At 39.1% G+C, this 21,694-nt stretch overlaps 2 protein-coding genes across 2 annotated transcripts in view; one reads left to right on the top strand and one right to left on the bottom strand.

Moving 5' to 3' along the window:
- The window catches only part of LOC120302737 (netrin-4-like), a 58,919-nt gene extending 51,638 nt beyond the window's left edge, over positions 1-7,281 (top strand). The window contains exons 9-10 of the mRNA XM_039331601.1: positions 2,251-2,421; positions 5,138-7,281. Coding sequence (XP_039187535.1) covers positions 2,251-2,421; positions 5,138-5,274 — 308 coding nt within the window. The 3' untranslated portion in view covers positions 5,275-7,281. The remainder of the gene's footprint in view (positions 1-2,250; positions 2,422-5,137) is intronic.
- Positions 7,282-10,897: 3,616 nt separating this feature from the next.
- Positions 10,898-21,685, bottom strand: CHCHD4 (coiled-coil-helix-coiled-coil-helix domain containing 4). The gene is made up of 3 exons (XM_039331786.1): positions 21,485-21,685; positions 18,598-18,696; positions 10,898-11,951 (listed from the first exon to the last, which is right to left on the bottom strand). The coding sequence occupies exons 1-3, from the start codon at positions 21,504-21,506 to the stop codon at positions 11,653-11,655; spliced, it is 420 nt and encodes a 139-aa protein (XP_039187720.1). The 5' UTR covers positions 21,507-21,685; the 3' UTR covers positions 10,898-11,652.
- Between the last annotated feature and the right edge of the window lie 9 nt (positions 21,686-21,694).

The following is a 21,694-nucleotide window of genomic DNA, read 5'->3' as shown; positions in this document are numbered from 1 at the left end:
TTCTTTTGCCGAGTAATTTTCCAAGTTGATGTAATCCGCTTACCCAGCAGTTCCTGTATTTTTACAAATGTTGTTGGGAATACAAAAGATGAAGTAAGATAAATACTTTCTGTCTTCGAAACTTTGATTGTTCTCCTGATAATTCAATTTTTCTTGTTGTATCAGAACCTTGAAGATTTTTTCCTGTTTGTGTCAAATTGTAATTCTTTTCCTTTGTTGTTTCATCAATTTGATCACACTCTTCTAATTTGTGGTCTGCTGTCTGATTTATTTGTGCCTTTGTTGTTATTTCCTGGGTATTTTCTAACCGTAAATTTAGATTGGAAATATGCTTATTTAAATCATCAAAGTTGTTTCAGATTTCCTCGTGGTTTGAGTCTATTGTCATTTGTATTTGTCCTAACATTACATATATTTCCTCCTGGAAAATATTTATCTTGCCTTGAAGTATTGCTTCTGAAGGCCCTTGATTTTCCAGGCTATGTCCTTCAGGAGAAAATATTGAATGTGGCATCCTGTCATTTTTTAATATGTATGTGATATTCATGTTCTCTCTCCCCCCTTCAAATAATCTTTCATCAATGTTTTAATTCAAAAGTCAATTTATCAGTCAGTCAAAATTACAGTTCAGTATGTTAAGCCATTTTAAATCCTTCCTACAGATTCTCCTCTAAAAGATTAGCCAAAAAGCCAAGGTTTTTCTTTTCCATAAACAGTTCTTAGATTTAAGCAACAGTCTTCCAAACACTTTTTAATCTTATAGCTGGCTCTTCCCTTGTTCCCAGCTGTCTTCAAGGTTATTTGCAATTCAAAGGAACAACTTTTTCTTTGTTTCTAGGCACTCTGCCAATTTCTGAGTTAGTGTTAGTGTTCTATTCTCTGAGTCTCCACTAGATGTCAACAGTTATTTCTTTTTTCAGTTTTTCTTTCAATCAAAAAGTTATTTTTGTTATATATTTTTATAATTCCATCAAAAACATTTTAGGATATAATGCTGACAGTTTTTCAGTTCCTAAATTTGTCCAGACTGAAGTATTTTAAATCAAATTTTAATATATTTCTTCCCTCCTTTAATATTAATTTGCCGCTTCCATCTGTAAGGGAATGGGGATATAGTCCCCTCCCTTCACTTCTGGAGGTTTTCTTGCTTTGGGGATTTTTTCAAGGATTTAGATAGTAGATAGAAGAAAGAAGATCAATACTCTCACCAATTCCAAGCACGCTGTTCACCGATGTTTAGGTTTGTGCTCTGGGACTTCAGCTGCAAGCAGCTTGGGATAGACACTGATCTCACGCTAGTCTTTCTCCTCTCAGGTTCGGTGGGCTTTCCCCAGATCAAACAAAGTGATTACCGTCACTTCGTGATCAAGGGGGCGCCCCTCTCCGGGGCAACTTCAGACCTATCTAGGGTCCCTCAAGCAGGAAGAAATTAGCCGTGGGGAGCGGAGGTCCGCTCTCACGCAGCTATGCGCTGTGGGCATAAAACCCCATCCCATTGATGCTGACTTGTGCCTGACCTGGTGGTTGCAGCTATTAATGTCTTGTCATCCTTGAAGTGGGCAGGGCTGAAGCTTTTGGCCCCGACTTATATTTTAAGGAGATGGGAGGAGTTTATAAGGAATGAAATAATTGGCTTGAACTGTGTGGATGCTGAAGATAGCTTTAGCGCCTTCTGAAATTTCAGAGCTTTTAAGGAGGAAATGGATACTCAACCTTCTGATTCCTCAAAAAGCCATTGTAAAAAGGCTCAAAGGTTCAGATCTGCCTGCACCAAGTGGCATCTTGGTAGCCACAAATGGGGGTTTCCTGCCCGTGGTTTATGTGATTCCTAAGCCATCATGCACCCTAGGAACAAGCTTCTATACTGTAGCTTCAGAAACAGAACCGTCTCATTTAATTTATATTGTTCTCATTTTAAGGGAATCAATCCTGGTAGTACATAAATGATAGGAGGAGATAACACCCATCCCCAATTATACATATTGATACTAGTATGAAAAGGCGGTTGGGTGAAGGCAGATTTTTAAAAAATTAAGATTGCAGTGTGATGGAAAATATAAACTTTCTTTCCTTGCATTACAGTTCTGGTTCTGTTCTGGTGTTCCTTTGGCAGTTGCTGTAATGCAATTTATATTTCACTTATAACCTAATTGAGCTTTAAAAAAAGCTGAGAAACTGTTTAGTTTCTCCTAGGGAATTCAGGGGAAAAGGCAGGACCTTTTGGTTAAATCTGTTCTATCTGTCTTGCAGTTTTAAGAGCAAAAGTTCTATCTGCTCATGACAAAGGAACCCATGCTGAAGTAATAGTGAAGATAAAGAAGGTTCTGAAATCAGGCAAAGTAAAAATCACCAGGAATAACCGAAGCATATATCCAGATTCCTGGACCAACCGTGGGTGTACGTGTCCTATTCTTAATCCTGGTAAGTATTCAGCCCCACTTTTCTAGCAAGCTGAGGATCGCTGTCATATCTTTAACACACAATGATGAAACTTGTGCTTTTTCTCACTCATATGCACAGCACAGATCCCTTAGTTCAGTGCTGGAGCATAGCATTAACATGTAGTACAGGGGTGTCAAACTGCCGGCCCATAGGCCGGATGCATCACAACGAAACCGCGCCCACCCCATTGCCGGCAATGGGGAAAAAGTTCCAATACGTCGCGTGACATCATGTGACATCACGAGTTTGACATGTCTGATGTAGTAGAATTCATCTCTACCTGTACTGATTTTATTTTTTTTATAACCACATTTTATTAATTTTTTATAATCACAAATCCTTAATATTTTATCAGCAACATCTTGTCTGGGTTCCAATGTTTAGCTTACTAATACATGTTAAACTCCTTTCTCTCTACCTCATTTTTCTAGCCATTGATAAAATGCATCCCATGTTCTAAAGTATTCTGAGTCTTCTTTCTCCTTCATTTTCAATGTAAGTCTGTCCATTTCTGCACAGTCCAAAATTTTCCTGATTATCTCTTCCTCTGCTGGTAATTCTTCATCTTTCCAATTGTTGATACAATTCTCACTGCTGTTAATATAATGATTAAAAAGCTCAATTTGAAGAAAGAAAAAATTTTGTCAGAGAATTACTGTCAACACATGATTCATGGGTTCACACATGCTCAATCAGGTTTTTTTTAACAACAGTTTGCTGAAGTCAGGATTCGTGCAATATGCAATAGCGAAACAAACCATGATGGCTACAATCATAGAACTTAGAAAACATAGAATAACAGTTGGAAGGGACCTTGGAGGTCATCTAGTTCAACCCCTGTTCAAGCAGGAGACCCTATACCATTTCACACAAATGGTTGTCTAGTCTCTTCTTGAAAGATTCCAATTATGGGGCACCCACAACTTCTGAAGGCAAGCTATTCCACTGGTTGATTGTTCTGTTAGAAAATGTCTCCTTAATTCTAGTTTGCTTCTTTCCTTGATTAGTTTCCATCCTTTGTTTCTTGTCTTGCCTTCTGTGCTTTGGAAAATAGTTTTGATCCTCAGCTTTGCGACAGTCCCTCAAATTTTGGAACATTGCTATCATGTCTCCCCTACTTCTTCTTTTTGCTAGAGTGGACATACTTAGAACTTGCTAAGCCCAAATCAACAGATCACATTATTTCTGCTAATCTGTATAGCAACTTCTACACTCTCCATTTGGGATCTGCATTTATTTATATCCATGGGGCTGAGTGGGTACAAGGGTTACAGATAGCATGGTTGTGAGGCAGAGGTGTCCTCAATGGGTGGGTTTGCATATTTTCCATTTTATGTATTTTTCATGAAAGTCATATAGGTACATTAAGCACAATAGAGACATAGCACATATATTTATTTACTATTACTTTAATTACAAAAGTGCAGGTCTGACTCCCGATTCCACTGAATCAATGCATTTCAGTGGCCTCATCATTGATCTTTGAGGGTTCGGTGTGTGCAAAACAAGAATGGCTCTTTGTGCTTGGTGTAGCACATTGTGTGAACTTATCTGCTGCAGTTCTTCAACTACAGTTCGTGCTTTGCTATATTGTATGCACTTCAACAATCATGGTATATTCCGTAAACTATAGGTAATCCAAACATGGATTAGCACAATGTGTCAACTAACCCACTGTGAGCCAGCATAAGACTGGATATAGATCAGCATAATACTGGATGTTGATGGGATATCTTGTGATACAGGAGCAAAGTGAGGGATTATTGTCTACATTCTGAAACATTCTTCACAGCCTGGTGCCTTTGGATAAGTTGTATTTTAATACCTGCAGTCTGGCTGCACTGACTAGAGCTTATGAGAGTCAAATCCAGTCGTTCTGAAGGGCACCGGTTATAAGAGTGCCTTAGAGAACTCGCCAGACATGCCCATGGACTGATATGCAGATTCTGCTGTCTTCTCATTCTTGAATTCTTCGCAGCATAGGCCAAATTAAGTCTCCAGCATCTTGTTTCACGTTTCTCTCCAGATGTTTACTGGTCTTTTTTTCTTTACCTTTTTTAAAAGAGAACCAGTAACTATTGCTTTTTCACAATTCAGTTGGCAACAATTTAGCACACCAATTTGAATTGCATAGCAAATTAATTCATTTGCATTCATTGTTGAGCCCCGCGGGGCCGACTTACACGGGCTGACGGGGACCCGTCTGCCACGCTGCCGCCGCCCTGCAGGCCCTCACCATGGCTCTTTCTCGGCACCAAGGAGGCCATTTTGACATTCACGTTTTAAAATGTTTTCTCCAACTTAAAACTACATGCTTCATAGGATGCCACAAGCGCACTTGAAAATAAAGTATTGAGTTTGACTCTTGAGCATTTCATGGACATGCCTGAGTATCATCTTGGCAATACCATGAAATCAATTTGCTATTGCTGTTTCTTTCAGGATTTTTAATTTTCCAGTCTAGGTTAAGTACAAAATTTCCTTGCTCTGCAAGGAAACTCATTAACCTTGTAATTAAGTAATTTGCATTTTAAGTTATCTTGAGCACCATGTTTAGGTGGAAAGGGAGAAGAAAAATTAATGAATGATCTTAATTAAGATTATCCCTGTAAAGTCTTCTGGAAAATCTTTGATTCTTTACCTTAGTTAATATTGAGATTTGATTCTTACAATATGTAATCCTTTTTCAAACCAGGTGTAGACTACTTAATAGCAGGACAAGAAGATGCACAAACGAACAGACTCCTTGTGAACATGAACAGTCTGGTGAAGCCCTGGAAAGCTCACTGGGGGAAGTTTGTTGCAGATATACTACGAACTGGATGCAAATAATGTATTTTTTTTTCAAGTCAAGTCACCAATTTGTACACTTTCATAATATGGCAGTGAAAGCTTAGTTCTCTAATGGCTAATCATAACTTTTATAATTAAGGAGAATTTAAAAGCAAACTCTCTTTCATTAAGTGCTTTAGGCAGAAATCTTGTTCCAGTACTTCTTTTGCCCAAGACAACAATCCCCTCTTTTACACATTTGTTAAAAAAAATGTAAAGACTGCTGAATTAACCTCATGTACTTAGGCTCATAGCCTGGCATATAGTTTGCTTTATGATTACAGTATCTAGAGCTTTCAAACCCACCAATACATATACTTGTAACCGAGGCCAATATTATATTAGGCTATTGATGAACAATCAGTACTAACAGAAAACTAGAACTCCTGCACTATTTATTTTTCTGGAGCTGGATTTTTTTTTTTTTTACAGTAACTATGAAGGAAGAGGAAAAATTTGCTAAGTTACAGGGCTACAAAACATCATTAGTTGGCCTATCAGATGAGTCTTGCTTTTTTTGAGAGGCCTGTTTTAAAAGCTGTTATTTTAAGGTAGCCTTCATAGCTTTCAGGTTCTTCAATGTCTTATGTGTTCTATTGAAATTTGCACTGGAATTGAAAAGATATTGTAGATGTAAAGTGTCTTTGTGTCTACTTCATCGGAGAAGCAAACAGCAAAGTTATTGGGAATTTGAAAGGCAGCCGGAAAGGACTTGGAACTGCAGGATTCTGGGAAGTGGAGGTCCCAGTTCCTGCTGTAGGTGTCCCCCTAAACTTCCTGATAAAATTCATGGGAAAAGAAGATGACTGGCAATCCTCACATTAGAATAAAAATAGCTGACTATGCAAAATTTGATTACTACCAGATTCCAAAGATTTGTTTTCTATAGTGTAATTCCCACAATGCAAGGGTCCAGAGAGTTCTGGTTTTCAAGCCTGGTCATTTTCACCAGGTTTCCAGCCTGGTCTCACCAACAGTCTTCTCCTGTTTTGTCCTGCATTTAGCATCCATTGCATCAAAACAAATTCAGAAAGACCATTGCTATGGAGGACTTTAGGAGCCTACCAAGTTCTCTTAGGAAAACAAATGAGGCAAGAATTCAAGAGTTTTGTACATCAGCAGAAGTATTGGAATTTGCTTTGGGGTTAGCAGATTTGCGACTGGATTGAATATAAGACATACCAAATTGTTGATTTAAAGACTAGCTGCCTCTTCAAACCAGACACATGGTCCTTTTTTGTTTTCTAAGTTAATATTTGATGTTCAATTTCCGTTGTGCTCATTTCATCTAGAATGCTCCATATCACCACTTTGTAGCTTTAGTCACTTGCCTTCTTCATGCTGGATGCGTATTGAAGACATGTCAAAGAACAGATGTTTCTATTCATATTTATTATTTACTATTAGCCAAGGTTCTTCTAAGAAGCAGTGCTCCAAGGCAGATACAGATGAACACCACTAACATTGCTGCCCTTTGCTCAAGCAGAGACAAGTCAGAAAAGTACAATCTGTGCTGCAGAAGAATGAGAGTGACTCCCTAGCAATAATTTGTACTTCATGAATGTCATAGTTGTGGTTTGAGACATTAGATACCAATGTTGAGTAAAGAAGTCTTCAATCCTAAAACAGCCATTAAATCCAGACATTTCCATATAACTTGTGCTGGCGTATGATTGATGTACATTGTTTATACCATTTCTTGTTCCTTTTGAAAGGCACTAAAGTGTTTGCACTAAAAAAAATAATCTCTCCTAAAATATGGGCAATAAATTAACGGAAGATAAAGTCTAATTTTGAATATATAGTTAATGTCTTTTACTTAAGCTTTGGCCAAGGCGTTATAAATCTTACTGCCCTTTTAATATAGAATCTGTTATGCATGTCAATTAATTTATGGACACAGGGCTTTTATTTAGTTCATCACAGTTTCAGTTAAAATGCTAAAATCATTTTGGACACATTGTATAAACTATATGTTTATATTATACTGTCTGCATTTTTTTCATATTTTGCCTGATGAGTGTTCTATCAGATAAAGAGGTAGATGGTCTATTGCTAAACCTAAGGGATTTCATTTATATAAAACATTTGGTTAGGAGCTCTGCTTTTATAGCTGCTTGCAAGTGAAAAGGCAATTCAAATATCCAAAATTTAAATGAAGAGGCAAGGGGAAAAATGGTAGAATAGGATATGAAGAAAAGTAACAGCAACAGAAGTGGGAACCCAGAGAATGGCGTTCGCTCCATTTTCACCAGCATATTTTGTATATTTTCTACATTTTCAAATAATTGAAAGTGTGGATTGGAACTAGGGAGTCCCAGGTTCAAACTCCCACCTACCCAGATAACTCACTGAGTGACCTTAAATTCCTCTTAGAAAAATAGAATTGTTGCAAGGCTAAAACTGGGGGAGATCCTCATGCACACTAATTTGAATGTCAAAGAAAAACAGAATGTGCAATTAGGTACAGGAAATGGAAACAAAAGCATGGCTAGACTAAGCATGTGATCTTGAGATATCTGAATGCGATATACCTTGACTATAAGCAGCACTGATGTTAACCTGATGAAAATGATTACAAAAGTAAGTGTTCAGCTAAAAATGATGGCATTGGTTGAACTTTGGTCCTATTACTTGCAATAGGCAGTGCTTTTTTTCTAAAAAAAAAAAAAAGGTGCCGGAACACACACATGTCATACAATTCACCTTGCCTACCCTACAAGGTTCCATCCAAAAAAGGTGCTGGAACTCCATTCTGGGTGTTCTATGAGAAAAAAAGCCCTGGCAATAGAGATGTATGGCTTATTGGCTACAGTGATTTAAACTGAACATACCTTAAGGAAATTTAGTGTTACAATATTTAAATGCAGACCTAGCAGCAATGCCCTTTAGACCAGTGGTTCTTAACCTTTTTAATGCCGCGACCCCAACCGGTCGTAAGTCGAGGACTACCCAACCGGTCGTAAGTTGAGGACTACCCAACCGGTTGTAAGTCAAGGGCTACCCAACTGGTCGTAAGTCGAAGACTTTCCCTGCCCGGGAGCGCCACGCATGCGTGGTGCCGCCCCCTGCGCCGGCCGAGGCATAGCTGGCAAGCAGCAGAGATGGAGCAGGCCGACCACCGGCTGGGCCACCGGCTGGCCCAGTCCAAGGGAAATAAGGCACCCGCCGGGCCCCACGCGCGCCAGCAACCCTCCCTGCGCCCGCCGGCCTCCCACGTCCCACCCCTGGCCCTCTTTTACTTACATTTTTAGTAGTTGCTCAGCAGGGAGGGGTGGAAACTTCCAGACAGCTCGCCTTCGCTGCAGACAACTTGCAGCACCGTTTGCAGAATGGGACTTTTGGCGGGCTCAGCAGGGCAGAGACAGCCCGGACAATTCCTATTGGCTTTTGAAAGCCAATAGAATTAGACTCTATTCAAGAGAGTCTATTCTATTGGCTTTCAAAAGCCAATAGAACAAAAGGGAGTAGCACAGCTAAGGAAAAGGGGAAAAAAATGACGGATTGCGTTGTTTGGCGACCCCCGTGAAATGGTCGTTCGACCCCAAATGGACCACAGGTTGAGAACCACTGCTTTAGACATTAGTTGGCTTTCTGAGAATCCTATGGTGAACAGACATATCTTAGAGTGCTGTTGTAATGGCTGACAGCATTATGCAAAAGCAGTTTCTAATAGCATTCTTGCCAGAGAATGTCTTATTAACCAGATGCAACAAAATTGGTTATATAATAAATCTTTAAACACAGGGGGAGGCACCAGTTTCTGATAGATAGCCCCCGATTTTCCTTTTGACCTGACCTGGTTAAGTTCTATTCACAAATGCACTCCATCCGATTGCTCAGGACTTGTTCTCCATGGAGAGCTGCTTAGGGGTTTCCTTTGACATCTGTTTCACTGACATTGTATGCAGGCTGAAGAGGGGTTTTTTTTGACACTTTTTCTGAAAGGGTCAAACTGGTGCTTATTTTTTACTCCAGTAAATGAAAAATGTGTGGCAAATAACAGCTTCCTTGGAACCTTTGAGGCAAGCGAGGAAATACTTCATATTCAAACTAAGAATGGATTTATGTCTGTTTTCCTAATTTGTTATAGAGTTTATTTTTTCCCTTCTTGTTTTTTGTGTGCTTTTTCAAAACGTAAATGTCACATATGTCACATTAACATGAGTTAATCAAAGTCAGCAGATGGATGGGGTATATAGTACTGTGTGCTTCTGTCCAAAGATTATTTGGTTCGGTAGAGACATCCATGAGAAGAGAGAACAAATTTGATTTTACACAATCTTTTTTTTTTTTTTTATAAAACTCTGTTGACCCTACATTTATTCCATGTCCCTTAGATTCAAGTTCCCACATTTTGGCAGATGCAGGGCATCAGACCAAAGAAAATAAGTGAAATCACCTCTTTTCTTTCCATCGACATCCATATATATTTGAACAAGCCCTTGCTTGAATGAAAGGATATAATCTTAAAAATTGACATGTTTATTACACTCCTGCAATATTTTGTAGCAGAAAATCTACTTTAAATATGATTTGATCATCATGGCTATATAGGACATTTACATTGAAAACTTAGGGTTAAGCTAAATTATTAGATAGGTTGGCTTAATACAAAGAACATCTATCCACTGATGATTCCAGAGCACTTTGTCCCAGAATTCAGATCACAGGATACCAGAATTTTCCTCAAATGAGAAGGCTCCAGGTAGTCTTTGTTTAAAGATCCTAATTGAGAAAGGACTTTTCACTACTAAGTGAAATGTTTGTTAGGAGGAGTATCACACAACCATGCTTAACAATGGCAATTCCGGTAGTCCCAATTGCAGTCCTTAGACAAGACCACACACTTCTACTCTGTGCAAACTGTCAACTCCAGCAGAAGCCTGAGGTTCTTGCCTAACAACAGCAACTGAGACTACCAGAGCAGGGCCTGATGAGCTCCCTTTGGCAGATGAGACCCTGCCACGGCTGCACTTGCCTCTGGTTCAACTCCATCTGTCTATCTCCCTTTCTCCATCTCTGCCCCTTTGGAGGCCCTATACCTTCCTGTCAGTGCCTACCCATTGCCCCAGCTGACTTTTGCCATCCTTTTCCTCCTGCTGGCCTGGCATCCACGTGCTGGGTGAAGGCGCAGATCTGGGATGTGCACAGCAGACCCTCACCTGTTGAAGGGAACATGCTGGACATGGATAGGGAGGAAGCAGCAGGATAGAGCTGGGGACAGAGACCGTTAGAGGTGGGGGAGCAGTGCAGGTGGCTTGCTCAGCACTGACAATTGTCACTTTCTCCTGGGAAGAAGACAACAAACGCCATCTGGGGGGGGGAGGGCAGGGGTAGACAGTAAGGTACAGGGTGGCCAAAAGGGCAAGGATAGGGGAAGAGAAGTAGAGATACGCGGGTAGAGTGAGCTAAACTGCATATTGTGGTCATAAATGTGGCCCAGTTGCCAAGTGTCCACAATTTGATCATGTGACTATGGTCTCAACTTTAAGGACTGGTCGTAACTATAAATGGTCACTGAATGAATGGTCATTAAGTGAGGATTGCCCATTTGAACAAATGAATGTAGTTTGTCACAGGGAACAGTCATTCGCAGTAACAAAAGACACGGGCTTCAATGTAAAGTAAAAGGAATTCACTTTTAATATACAGTCAAATCACAATATTTATGCAGAGGTTTGTTACCCCAGATAACATTGCATTTGTCTCATTAAGGTCAGCAACCTGCTGGGAGGGGTTTGAACACAGGAAACCCTTCAAAACAGGAATTATTAGAAATATTAAGGAACACAGTGGCCAAAGTTTTTCTCTGTTTGCTCAGTTATGGCAAGGCCTGATTGAGGTTTATTTTAAAACGGGAAATCAATATACTAACATTAATTTTCTATTATTAAAAATTAATTATAGATGCAAACTTCCTGTGCCATCAAGCATGTAAGGCTGACTAGCTGAAAATTTTACTCAGATTTCTGAATCTTTTTGGTTGTTCTGAGAAATCTGTATTAATTTTCATCATATAACATCTTGACAATAGCTAACAACTGAAATTTGGTGATCCAGTATTCTTGCTGTCCCCAAAGAGGATTAACCACCTTTTGTTCTTCAAGCCAACCTACAGACTGAACATAACTGGAGAAGAAAAGTGATAAAAGTACTGGTGGTGTCTACATTTCTTCTATACTGACTCTACTGCAATATTTCGTTGTTAAAACCATAGGGCTGAAGTTTCTTCTTCACAGTAAGTGAGTTCACATGATAACAGTATACGGAGAATGCGGGATCAATGAGGTGGAAAGAAAGATAGGAGAGAAGATACTTTGCCTGTCTAAAAGTCTCTAAATATGGAAAGGAGACCACAGCCTCCATGCTCGTTCATTAGCTAGACCCATCCTTTTCTTTGTCCGCTGAAGGAGTAGTTTCTAAATTTTTGCTTTGATTATCTTCTTCATCTTCATCTTCATCTTCATCATCTTCCTGAGGATAAAGATCCGGGTATTTCTGCATACATTCTTGCATTGCACGAAACTGGTCCACACAATCTGATCCTTTAATTTCTTCCTTGCTATAATGAAAACAGGAAAATGCTGACTTGAATTGTTCCCCGCAAGGACCACTAGCCATTCCACCAAGGCACGGGCAATTCCAGTTGATATCTCCATTAGGCAATATCAAACCTAAGAGAAGAGGAAGAAAAGGTAGCAACTTACAAAACTATTTTATATCGAGACTTATATACTGGGTGGATTCACGCAGAGCACGACATAGATTCTTTAACTATATTCAGAGTCTAACTTTATTCAAACACAGTTAAGTTGAAATGTTTATTAACTTCAGTTTTTATAAGCTGCTACAATCTGCAGACATGTTTATCATACCCTGAACCAGACAAATTACATTTTACTGAGCATTATGAGTGATCCAAGTCATTAAGCTTCATAGTTTGTAGGAACCTAAGTGATAAATTCTATATTTTGAAGTGACATCAACATATTTGGTGATGAACATATTTTTGATCTTTCTAAAAAAAAAACCTTAGTGGTGACATAGGAAAAGAAAAGATAAGAGCAACTTTGTTTTTCAGTTTATGGCAAAAAAGAAAAGAAAAAGCCAAATTTAGGATGGAGAAAAGCCAATGGGAAAGAGTTTTGTTCAAGGCAGCAAGAAGTCAACTTTCCTTTATCTCACTAAAATCCCAAAAATCTGCAGATACAGGTCACTAAATTCTGCTGTTGCCCATCTGACATGAACTTGAATGGAACTGGACATTAATGGTTTTAGATCTTAATACATGAAAACTAAAAGGAAGATCATCTTAGTGTCAAAAAGAGAGAGAGAAAAAAAGATAAGTTGGACTTTTTAGATTGTTTTATTAATATCAAAATTCCCTATGCTATTGTGTACTGATCCTAAAGGAGAAAAGAAATGGATGATATTGTGTTTAATTCATAAAAATGTTTGCATATATCATTTGTATGTAACTTTTATGCAAATCTGTTTCCTGTGCTGATTTAGATATAACATAAAAACAATAATTCTGCATCTTAACTCAGACCTTTTACTGCCACATACCCTTTGGCAATCTGTATGCTGCAAAGGAGATATTAGCTTTTTTCAATTATCCATTTTGTTATATCTGTTATGTAAAAACATTGTTACATAAAAAATCCATTTGATTGTTTATCTGAACCTGGAACTGGTTAATAATATATCTATGTAGATTCTCAATTATCCAGGTCACGGTTGTCCCAAAGGTGCTTTTCTTTTTCCTTAAAACATTCTGATTCTCATTCAAGAAGCTTATTTAGTTCTAACTCACTGGAGGGGAATGAAAGGATTTAATGGGTGTCCCAAGAAGATTCCACATCATTTGCATTTTGATTCAGTTGACTCTTGGGATACAGATAAACCCCTAAGTGGCTCAATGACTCTCAGAGAGCTAATGACCCTCAGAGCACTAACAACTAAATGACTGCAAAGAATATAAATCCTTCCATTTCCCTCCAGTCAGTTAGAATGGAAGAAGCTTCTTGGACGAGAAGCAAAATATTCTTTTCAAAGAAAATAAAGTCCAGTTGCCTTTTGGAAAAGCACCTTTGGGAGATTAATAATATATATAATATACAAGCTAGCATTGTAAACCATAATGTGAAATTGGCTTATTTTCAAAATAATAATACATGATGTCATGCATCATCATCATCATCATTATTCTCAGGTACAGACATAAAGACAGCAAAAGCTTTTTGCTTCCTTCATGTGGCAGTGTCAAAAAAGGGAAGGGGAATATGAACACACACGAAGCTCATTCAGAAAACACAACTCTCCAGTTTAGCATTAGGGGGGAGGTGTAGTCCCTATCTTGGTTTAATGGTAAAATAGAAAAAAACCCTGGTTGGTTATGTCAGAGAAACTGTAAACTGGAGAAGAGTTGGTTCATTTTTTTCCCAGGTTGCTGATGTATCACAAACTACAGAAGCACAGACAGGTGGTGCTTATTATCCTTTTTTTGCATAGTGTTTAAAAAATACAAACCAAACCTCATTATTTGTTTAGTATATCTGCTGTTATTGGAAGGCTTTTTGTGTATGCATATGCAGAATGGCAGACAGTTCTTTGCAAAATGATACGCAAAACACATTTTTGCAGTTTTGTTATCCATGGTTGTTTGGCTACAAAAAAATCCTCATAAATAACAAGGGCTGCCTGTGACACACATTTTAAAGGATTCAGTCTGATGGAACCACAGATTGCTACCAATATACCATCCCGCTTGCGAAAGAATTGAAGGAATTGTGACACACAGCTGCAAAGTAGATTTATAGGATTAATTTGGCTTCCATTTCTATAAAGCCAAATGGCTCTTCTATTTGGAAATAAGGAATTGCTTCTTTAAAAACTTTAAAAAATTGCATTTAGCTTTTCATGTTGATTTTCCTCTGGACAGACCTGCTTTTCACTAAGGCAAACAGAACAGCAGGGAGGGAAGTTTCATTCATCATTGTGTTTACATGTGTATTCATGGCCAATAAGCAATTTTGTTCTAAACCTTTAGAAACTGTGGCAGGAGTCACAAAGCAGAGATCATTTCTAGCCATTCTAAACACTCGGTCCTGGCTCCTGGCCAGCAACCCAGCCTGTCTGAAATGAGAAAGGCTGAAAGATGGATTTCTGCACATCCTTTGGCTATAATATACAGATGGCACTTAAGGTCTAAGAGCTGGGGGAAAGAGACTAGCAATTTCTTTTCATCTCAAGAAGGGTGCAAGGTTAACTTCAATCACATCGAGGCTGAAAGTCATTTTCCATGTCTTACTACAAAGTATATATTGGCTAGCAGGCTCTAAGAACGACTGCTTCCAATTATATAACTGAAATTATGTTTCTGACCAAACATTCTCCCTAATACCTAGTATCATTTTGATGCATTTTCCTGATGTTGCAGCCTTCGCAATAACCTCGTTTAGTAAGCAGCACGTAAGCAAATTGTTTTGGTCTTTACTGGAACCAGAAATAGAGCTCAGGATGAGAAATAAGAACATGCAAAAATAATGAAAGCATGAAACAAATTGACAAACACAGGCAATAAAATTGAGTGATATAATAAAAACAATTATTGAAAAGATTTATATTCTGCTCCAAAATATGCCACAGCTTACACATGGAAATGTATTTTATTAAGAGCTGCAAACCAAACAGTCCCACTTTAAATGAGCAGACTCTTCTGTCAAAACAAAATTTGAAGTGTTTTGTTCTTGCATTAAAGCAGTTATGTTTCCTTTTGGAACATAACCATGTTTTGTTTCAACCCTGAAACACTCAAACCCTGAAACTGGAATATCCCATTTTAAGTTTGTTTTCTTTAGCCGCAAAACTCTCAAAACACAATCATCTAAATCTTTGTTCAGAACCAAAATAAAACAAGAGTGCTCTGTTTCAACCTCAAAATTAACACTCCTGGAAAATATCTTTTTTCATCAAAGTGGCCATTTTGGGCTCAACCTCTCCTTTTTATGACTGCCAAGGTGCCAAAGTGCTAAGCATGAGTTGGATTAAATGCATTATAAAAGGCCTTGGTATTCCTATTTTTATTTATATTATGTACTTATTTAAGAAATAAATATTTGTATAACCACCCAACTCACATATGGGTGACCACGGATAGCTTACAATATATAAAAATCCATTGTATAATAAAATCCTGAACCGATTTTACCACCACAATTCCTTAGCTGGCTCAGGAATTCTGGGAGTTGAAGTCCACGAGTCATAAAAGAGCCAAGGTTGACTACCCCTGATTTATACAATGGTCGTACAGTGAGTCACCATGGTCGTTAAGAGAACTCAGCATAGCCAATGGATGAGTTTTGTTGCTTACCAGAAAATGGCAAAAAACATCATAAATCGTAATAATGGGAGTGTGGGATCCTGCAACAAGTTGTAAATACGAGCAAGTTGCCAAGTGCCCAAAATATGGTCACATGACTACAGGGAGGGGAGTGTTTTTCAATAGTCCAAAGTGCTTTACATGTCCCAAAATACCTTTTCTGAGGCCATCATAACTTTGAACAGTCATTAAGTGACCAGTCATTCAGCGAGGACTATCTGTACTGCTTTAAAATTTATCACGGGAGGTTCCACAAGTGGGCTGTCTGAGAGACAGCTTCTTCTATGGTGATATCCAATTTTTTTTTCTTAAGCCATTGTTTTCATCCTCGTAATCTCCCTATCCCAGGGATAGGCAACCTTGGCTCTTTTATGACTCGTGGACTTCAACTCCCAGAATTCCAGAGTCAGCCATGCTAACTCAGGAATTCTGGGAGTTGAAGTCCACGAGTCATAAAAGAGCCAAGGTTGCCTACCACTGCCCTATTCCTTCCCTTCTCAAGCCTTTAAATTGCTTTTAGGCTGCTTTCAGGGGTTATAGACACTGAGCTTGTTAGGTGGAAAGCTAATAGCCCAGGTTCGAGACTTAAGCACTGCACAATGGGGCAAGCTCCTATGACTTGCCCCAGCTTCTGCCCACCTAGCAGTTTGAAAGCATGCAAATACAAGTAGATAAAATAGTACCATTTCAGTGGGAAGGTAATAGTGTTTGGTGCACCTCGGCGTACAGTCATGTTGGCCACATGACCATGGAAATGTCTTTGGACAACGCTGGCTCTCTAGGTTAAGGAACAGAGATGAGCAGCGCCCCCTAGAGTCAGACACAACTGGACAAGAGAAACCTTTACCCTTTACCATAGTTTTCAATTCAGGTTTTTATCTTTGTACTTTTGTAAAACTACAAAACAGACATAACTTCAAATATAGTCAAGGAAAAACTGGCGTTCGGTGTTAATTAAAATGAATCCAGTGTTTTTCTATGAAATACTTTCTAGGCTTTTTAAGTTTGAAATATTTAATTCAGGGGCTTGATTCTACTTACGAAAGCCAGGAGTGACATATAATCCTTTTCAATAATGTACACCCTACGTTATACCAATTTACAAGTTTAATATGTTAGCTGCTTTGCTCTGGACAATACATAAAATTAATGGTGCCCATTACCAGCCAAATCCATGTGACTGAGGTTTATACTGAGAAATAAGGCTCCAGCAGGATCTTATCTAGAAGACAGGCAACATAGCTATGTTTGACAGCTATCAGAGTGAGCAAATGCTGCCCTCTAAAGGTAACACTGAAATACAGATTTTTCACTTACATTTTGAAATAATATTACTAGTATGCCACTCAACTCTGAATGACTCAATTCAAAAATGATTTTTGCAAATTAGATTACAGGAAATATGTCAAGCATATAGGAGCACATGTTACATACAGGTAGCCCTCAACGTACAATCACAGCTGAGCCCAAAATCTATATTGCTAAGCCAGACATTTGTTAAGAGACTTTTGTTCCATTTTATTACCTTTCATGCCACAGTAGTTAAGTGAATCAATACAGTTAAGTTAGAAAGATGGTTGTTAAATGAAATGTGGTTTCCCCATTGGCTTTGCTTGTCAGAAAATCACAAAAGGTGACACTTGGATGCTGCCACCATCATAAATATGAACCAGTTGCCAAGCATTTTAACTTTGATCACATGACCGTGGAGATGCTGCAACATTCATAAGTGTGAAAAATTGTCATGTCACTTTTGTCAGTGCCGTTGTAACTTTGAATGGTCACTAAAAATGAACTGTTATAAGTCGAGGATTATCTGTATACTAATTTAAAAACATTTAGTATATTTCTCACTTAATATGTTTTTGTTTTCCTTGAAAAATGCAAAATGACAAATCTGCATGTTTTTCTTTAATATTGCTAAACAGAGGCTCTCCAACTTTGCCATAGTGAATATTCTCCGTACATTGTTAAGTGCCTATACTTCTACCTTATTCCAGGTTTAAGAGGATGATGAAAAAGGATAAGATTTATTTTATACCTCTAGATTCATCACAATCAGAATAAAACGTGAATAAATTGGGACAAACAGTAATAATCTTAGCACACAAGTGTATGTAAGTGAAAACTCATTCTTGTGAAGCTGAGACATAGGTTGCTCAATATACCTCAACAGGCACCAAGTCATTTTATTGCAAAGTAAGAGAATGTAGAAAAAACTGTTATACTTAATATCATCCACAACATTTGCATATATTCATATTGAACATGGAGGAGTTAAAATACCAGAGTTACTTAGATTATGTCTTAGTTTTGAAAGGTGATTTAAATGATTGCCTATTTGTCACATAATAGAGATGTGTAACACAGGTAGTCTTTGAATTATAACCATCGGCTCAGTGGCCATTTGAACACAGGGACTTACAACTGGCATTTGAAGTTTCAGCTATTACAGCAGCCCTGTGGTCACGTAAACACAATTCAGTGCCTGGCAACAAGATCCCGCTTATGAGTACATGTAGCATCCTGCAGTCACTTAACCATTTGTGACCTTTCCCAAGCCAAATCAATGGATAAGTGTCATTTCTATAGAGCTTTCTCTGCCACATCCTCTTCTCTTTGCACAAACTCCCACACCTTCTTTCCTTAGCCTCCTTGTGATCTCTCTCTCTCTCTTATACACACACACACATACACACCACACACTTTATTTGTCCTCCCTGCAATGGCACCTATGAATACATGTACTCTGTGCTCTTTTCCTGGTCTCCTTGTGATCACATGCATGCACGTACTCTGTACCCCTTCTGCTTGACCTCACTGTGTCCACACATACACAAGCAAGACTGCCTGGATTATAATCACTAAGCAATGCAGTCATTTCAACCTCAACATTATTCAATAAAACACAAAACAGTTATTTACATTCCACTGACCATGATCTTCATAAGGATCATTGGGATCATCTGCCACCAATTCAGCATTGCTTGGGGTTTCATGGTCTTCTTTGGTCACAAATATAATTTGGTCCTTTCCTAAAAATTAGGGAAAAAACATACACAATATTAGAAGAGTAGGTAAAGGACTAATCTGTCATAAGCTAATGAACTTGGGCCCTGGAGATGCTTCATTATGAGCCATGTATATCTTGACATTAAATTAACATTTACTCCAGTTTAGTTTATTGATTATATTATTAATTTAGCATATGCCCCAGATTAAAAAAAGTTAGCAAAGAATCGTGCTAAGTTTAATTTTCTTTCCTGGTTATGTTTGCTTTGGCAGATAATTGTCAGTATATGCACTCAGCCTTTATGTAAGATGTTACCACTTCCTACCAGACTTGGATCAGAGTAGAGCATGCCCAGAGCTTAATACCCTTTCCTACACAAGCTTCTTTCGGAAATACTTTTAAAATTTCTCCCTTTATTTGAATAGTTCATTTTATCTCTTTTGCCATCAAGTACCTTACATGACTATATAAATATGATAAACAAACAAATAATATGACAAGCTAAAATGAAGTTTTATGTTTTTTCTTTTTTTTTAATAAAGACCATTTTTATAGGTAGTCCTCGGGTTACAACAGCAATTTGGGATTGGGATTACTGTCACTAAGCAATGCAATCAAAAGAGTGATATCATATCCCAGCAGTCTCAGTTGCCATCGTATCCTCAGAACTGTGCAGGCATTTAAGCGGGAAGAAGGAGTCCCAACAAGGATCATAGGAGGTATGCAGGTGTCACGATGGGAGGAGGGGGAGGAGGCCACAAGTAAGTAAGGGTGGGCTGCCGAGGGGTGTGGGTGGGCTCTAGGAATACAAGCAGGCTAGCAGGGGCTGTCAACAGGCACTAGGGAACACAAGTGGGCTGATAAAGAGTGGGGGAGGGCTGGAGGGAATGGCAAAGTGATGCTAGGAAACACAGGCAGGCTAGTGCAGGCAAGTGTGTGGGGGGTCATACTCCATGGTAGAGCTCTACTGGAGAAAACGTTGCAGGAGTAACTAATGGGAATGATATGTGTGTCTCTCTGTCAGCCTCCCCACTGATTTTGCTTGTGAGAAACTGGCAGGGAAGGTCACAAACGTCAATCATGTAGTTGCAACTGGTATATGTGTGAGCTAGTTGCCAAGAGCCCAAGTTGCAGTCATGTGATTACAGGGGTGCTGCAACAGCTGAAACTTCTGGGATTGATCTTAAATACTACTTGCTCGAAACACAACTGTAACTCAGAACAGTTGCTAAATGAGAGGTCGTACTCAAGAACTATCTTTATAGTTTGTGAAATTGATTTACCTCAAAGAGGATTATGTTGTTGCTGATTTCCCTAGTCACACATCCTGAGGCAGGAGATAGCACTATAGAATTTATTTCCCAATTGTCATTCAGATAGATTAGATAGATAGATAGCTAGATAGATAGATAGATAGATAGATAGATAGATAGATAGATAGATAGATAGATAGATAGATAGATAGATAGAGTCATTTTTTACTGTGGGCACAATGGCATACATTAAAAATGAAATTTAGTTGCTTGCTCTCAAAATGTACACATACATAATACACATTTAAACATACTATATACAACATATAATTAGACCTACACCCTATAAGTATAAGTAACATACATATTAATAAGTAACATATAAATATTAATCACCTTCCATCTTGAATACATAACAGGAGGAAGAAGCTTTAGAGTTCACAAGGTTAATACTGTATGGAATAAAACTGTGACTGAATCACAGATTATGAAAGCAATCTCTCTCTCTCTCTCTCTCTCACACACACACACACACACACACACACACACACACACACACACACACTAGGGTTGGTGGTGGAAAGAAACATTTCCCTGGAAAATAGATGTGCCACCACCAAAACCTATAGGGAGGTAGGAAAACAGTGCCAAGCCCGGAAGCCAAAAGATTTCTGGGAGATGGTTCAGATCCAACCTCTCAGCCCTGCTGCTGCAGGAATGAAACCCTTACATTCATTTATTTCCTCTGACTGGAGAGCTGATATAATGGCAGGTTACAGTCACTCAGGCTGGAATGATTATTTTTATCCACCTATATAGAGTTCTTCCCAAAGACATGGGATAGGCAGGTGTTCTTATTTGATGATGTAAAGGTATCCTTGCAGGATGCAGACTGTTTAATATTAGAATTCCATATTTTATCTGTCTGCAGCAATTCAAGATGAGCATATATACAGGTAGCCCTCGATTTACAACAGTTCACTCAGTGACTGTTCAAAGTTACAACGGCGTGGCATTGAAAAAAGTGAGTTGTAAGTTTTTCACAAGTACAAGCATTGCAGCCTCCCCATGGTCACGTAATCAAAATCCGGACAGGTGACATCTGTCTGCTGCAGCTTCACACCCGATCAGCTTTTATGACCTTCTGACAAGCAAAGTCAATGGGGCAGCCAGATGTGCTTAACAGTCGTGTTGCTAATTTAATAACTGCAGGGATTCATTTAACAGCTGTGGTCAGAAAGGTCGTAAAAATGGGGCAAAGTTCACTTCACAAATGTTTCACTTAGCAACAGAAATCTGGGGCTCAATCGTGGTCGTACGTCGAGGACTACCTGTCATACTCCTTCCTCCTCCTATTTTCCCCATTAACAACCACCCTGTGAGGTGGGGTTGGGCTGAGAGAGAATGAGCGGCCCAAAGTCACCCAGCCGGCTCTCATGCAGCTTCCACGCTCCTTTCCGCCCAGCCCACTTTCTCTGGGCTCCCTGCTGGGGCACAGACGCTTTTGGTCGGCCCGATCGTCACCATCGCCCCCTCCCTCCTTTCGCGTCCCGGTACCTTCTTGCCTGCAGTAGGACATGTCTGGGGCGAGCTCGGAGCGACTCCGAGTGATCCACTGAACGACCTATGAAATCAATCGGTCGCGGCTGCCCGGCAGCACAGCGAAGCGCCCGCCTCCTCCCACGCGCTCGCAGGGCTCCTCGCGGCAACCTCTCGCCCAGAGAGAAGGACCCCAAAGGGCAGCCTTGAAGCCGCCTGAGCGCTTTT

The sequence above is a fragment of the Crotalus tigris genome, unplaced genomic scaffold (genome assembly GCF_016545835.1).
Source record: "Crotalus tigris isolate CLP2741 ecotype Arizona unplaced genomic scaffold, ASM1654583v1 scf7180000024437.13266115, whole genome shotgun sequence".
In the NCBI taxonomy this organism is placed as follows: Eukaryota; Metazoa; Chordata; class Lepidosauria; order Squamata; family Viperidae; genus Crotalus; species Crotalus tigris.
The sequence above is the reverse complement of the archived record's forward strand: the minus strand, read 5'-3'. Positions and strand labels throughout refer to the sequence as shown.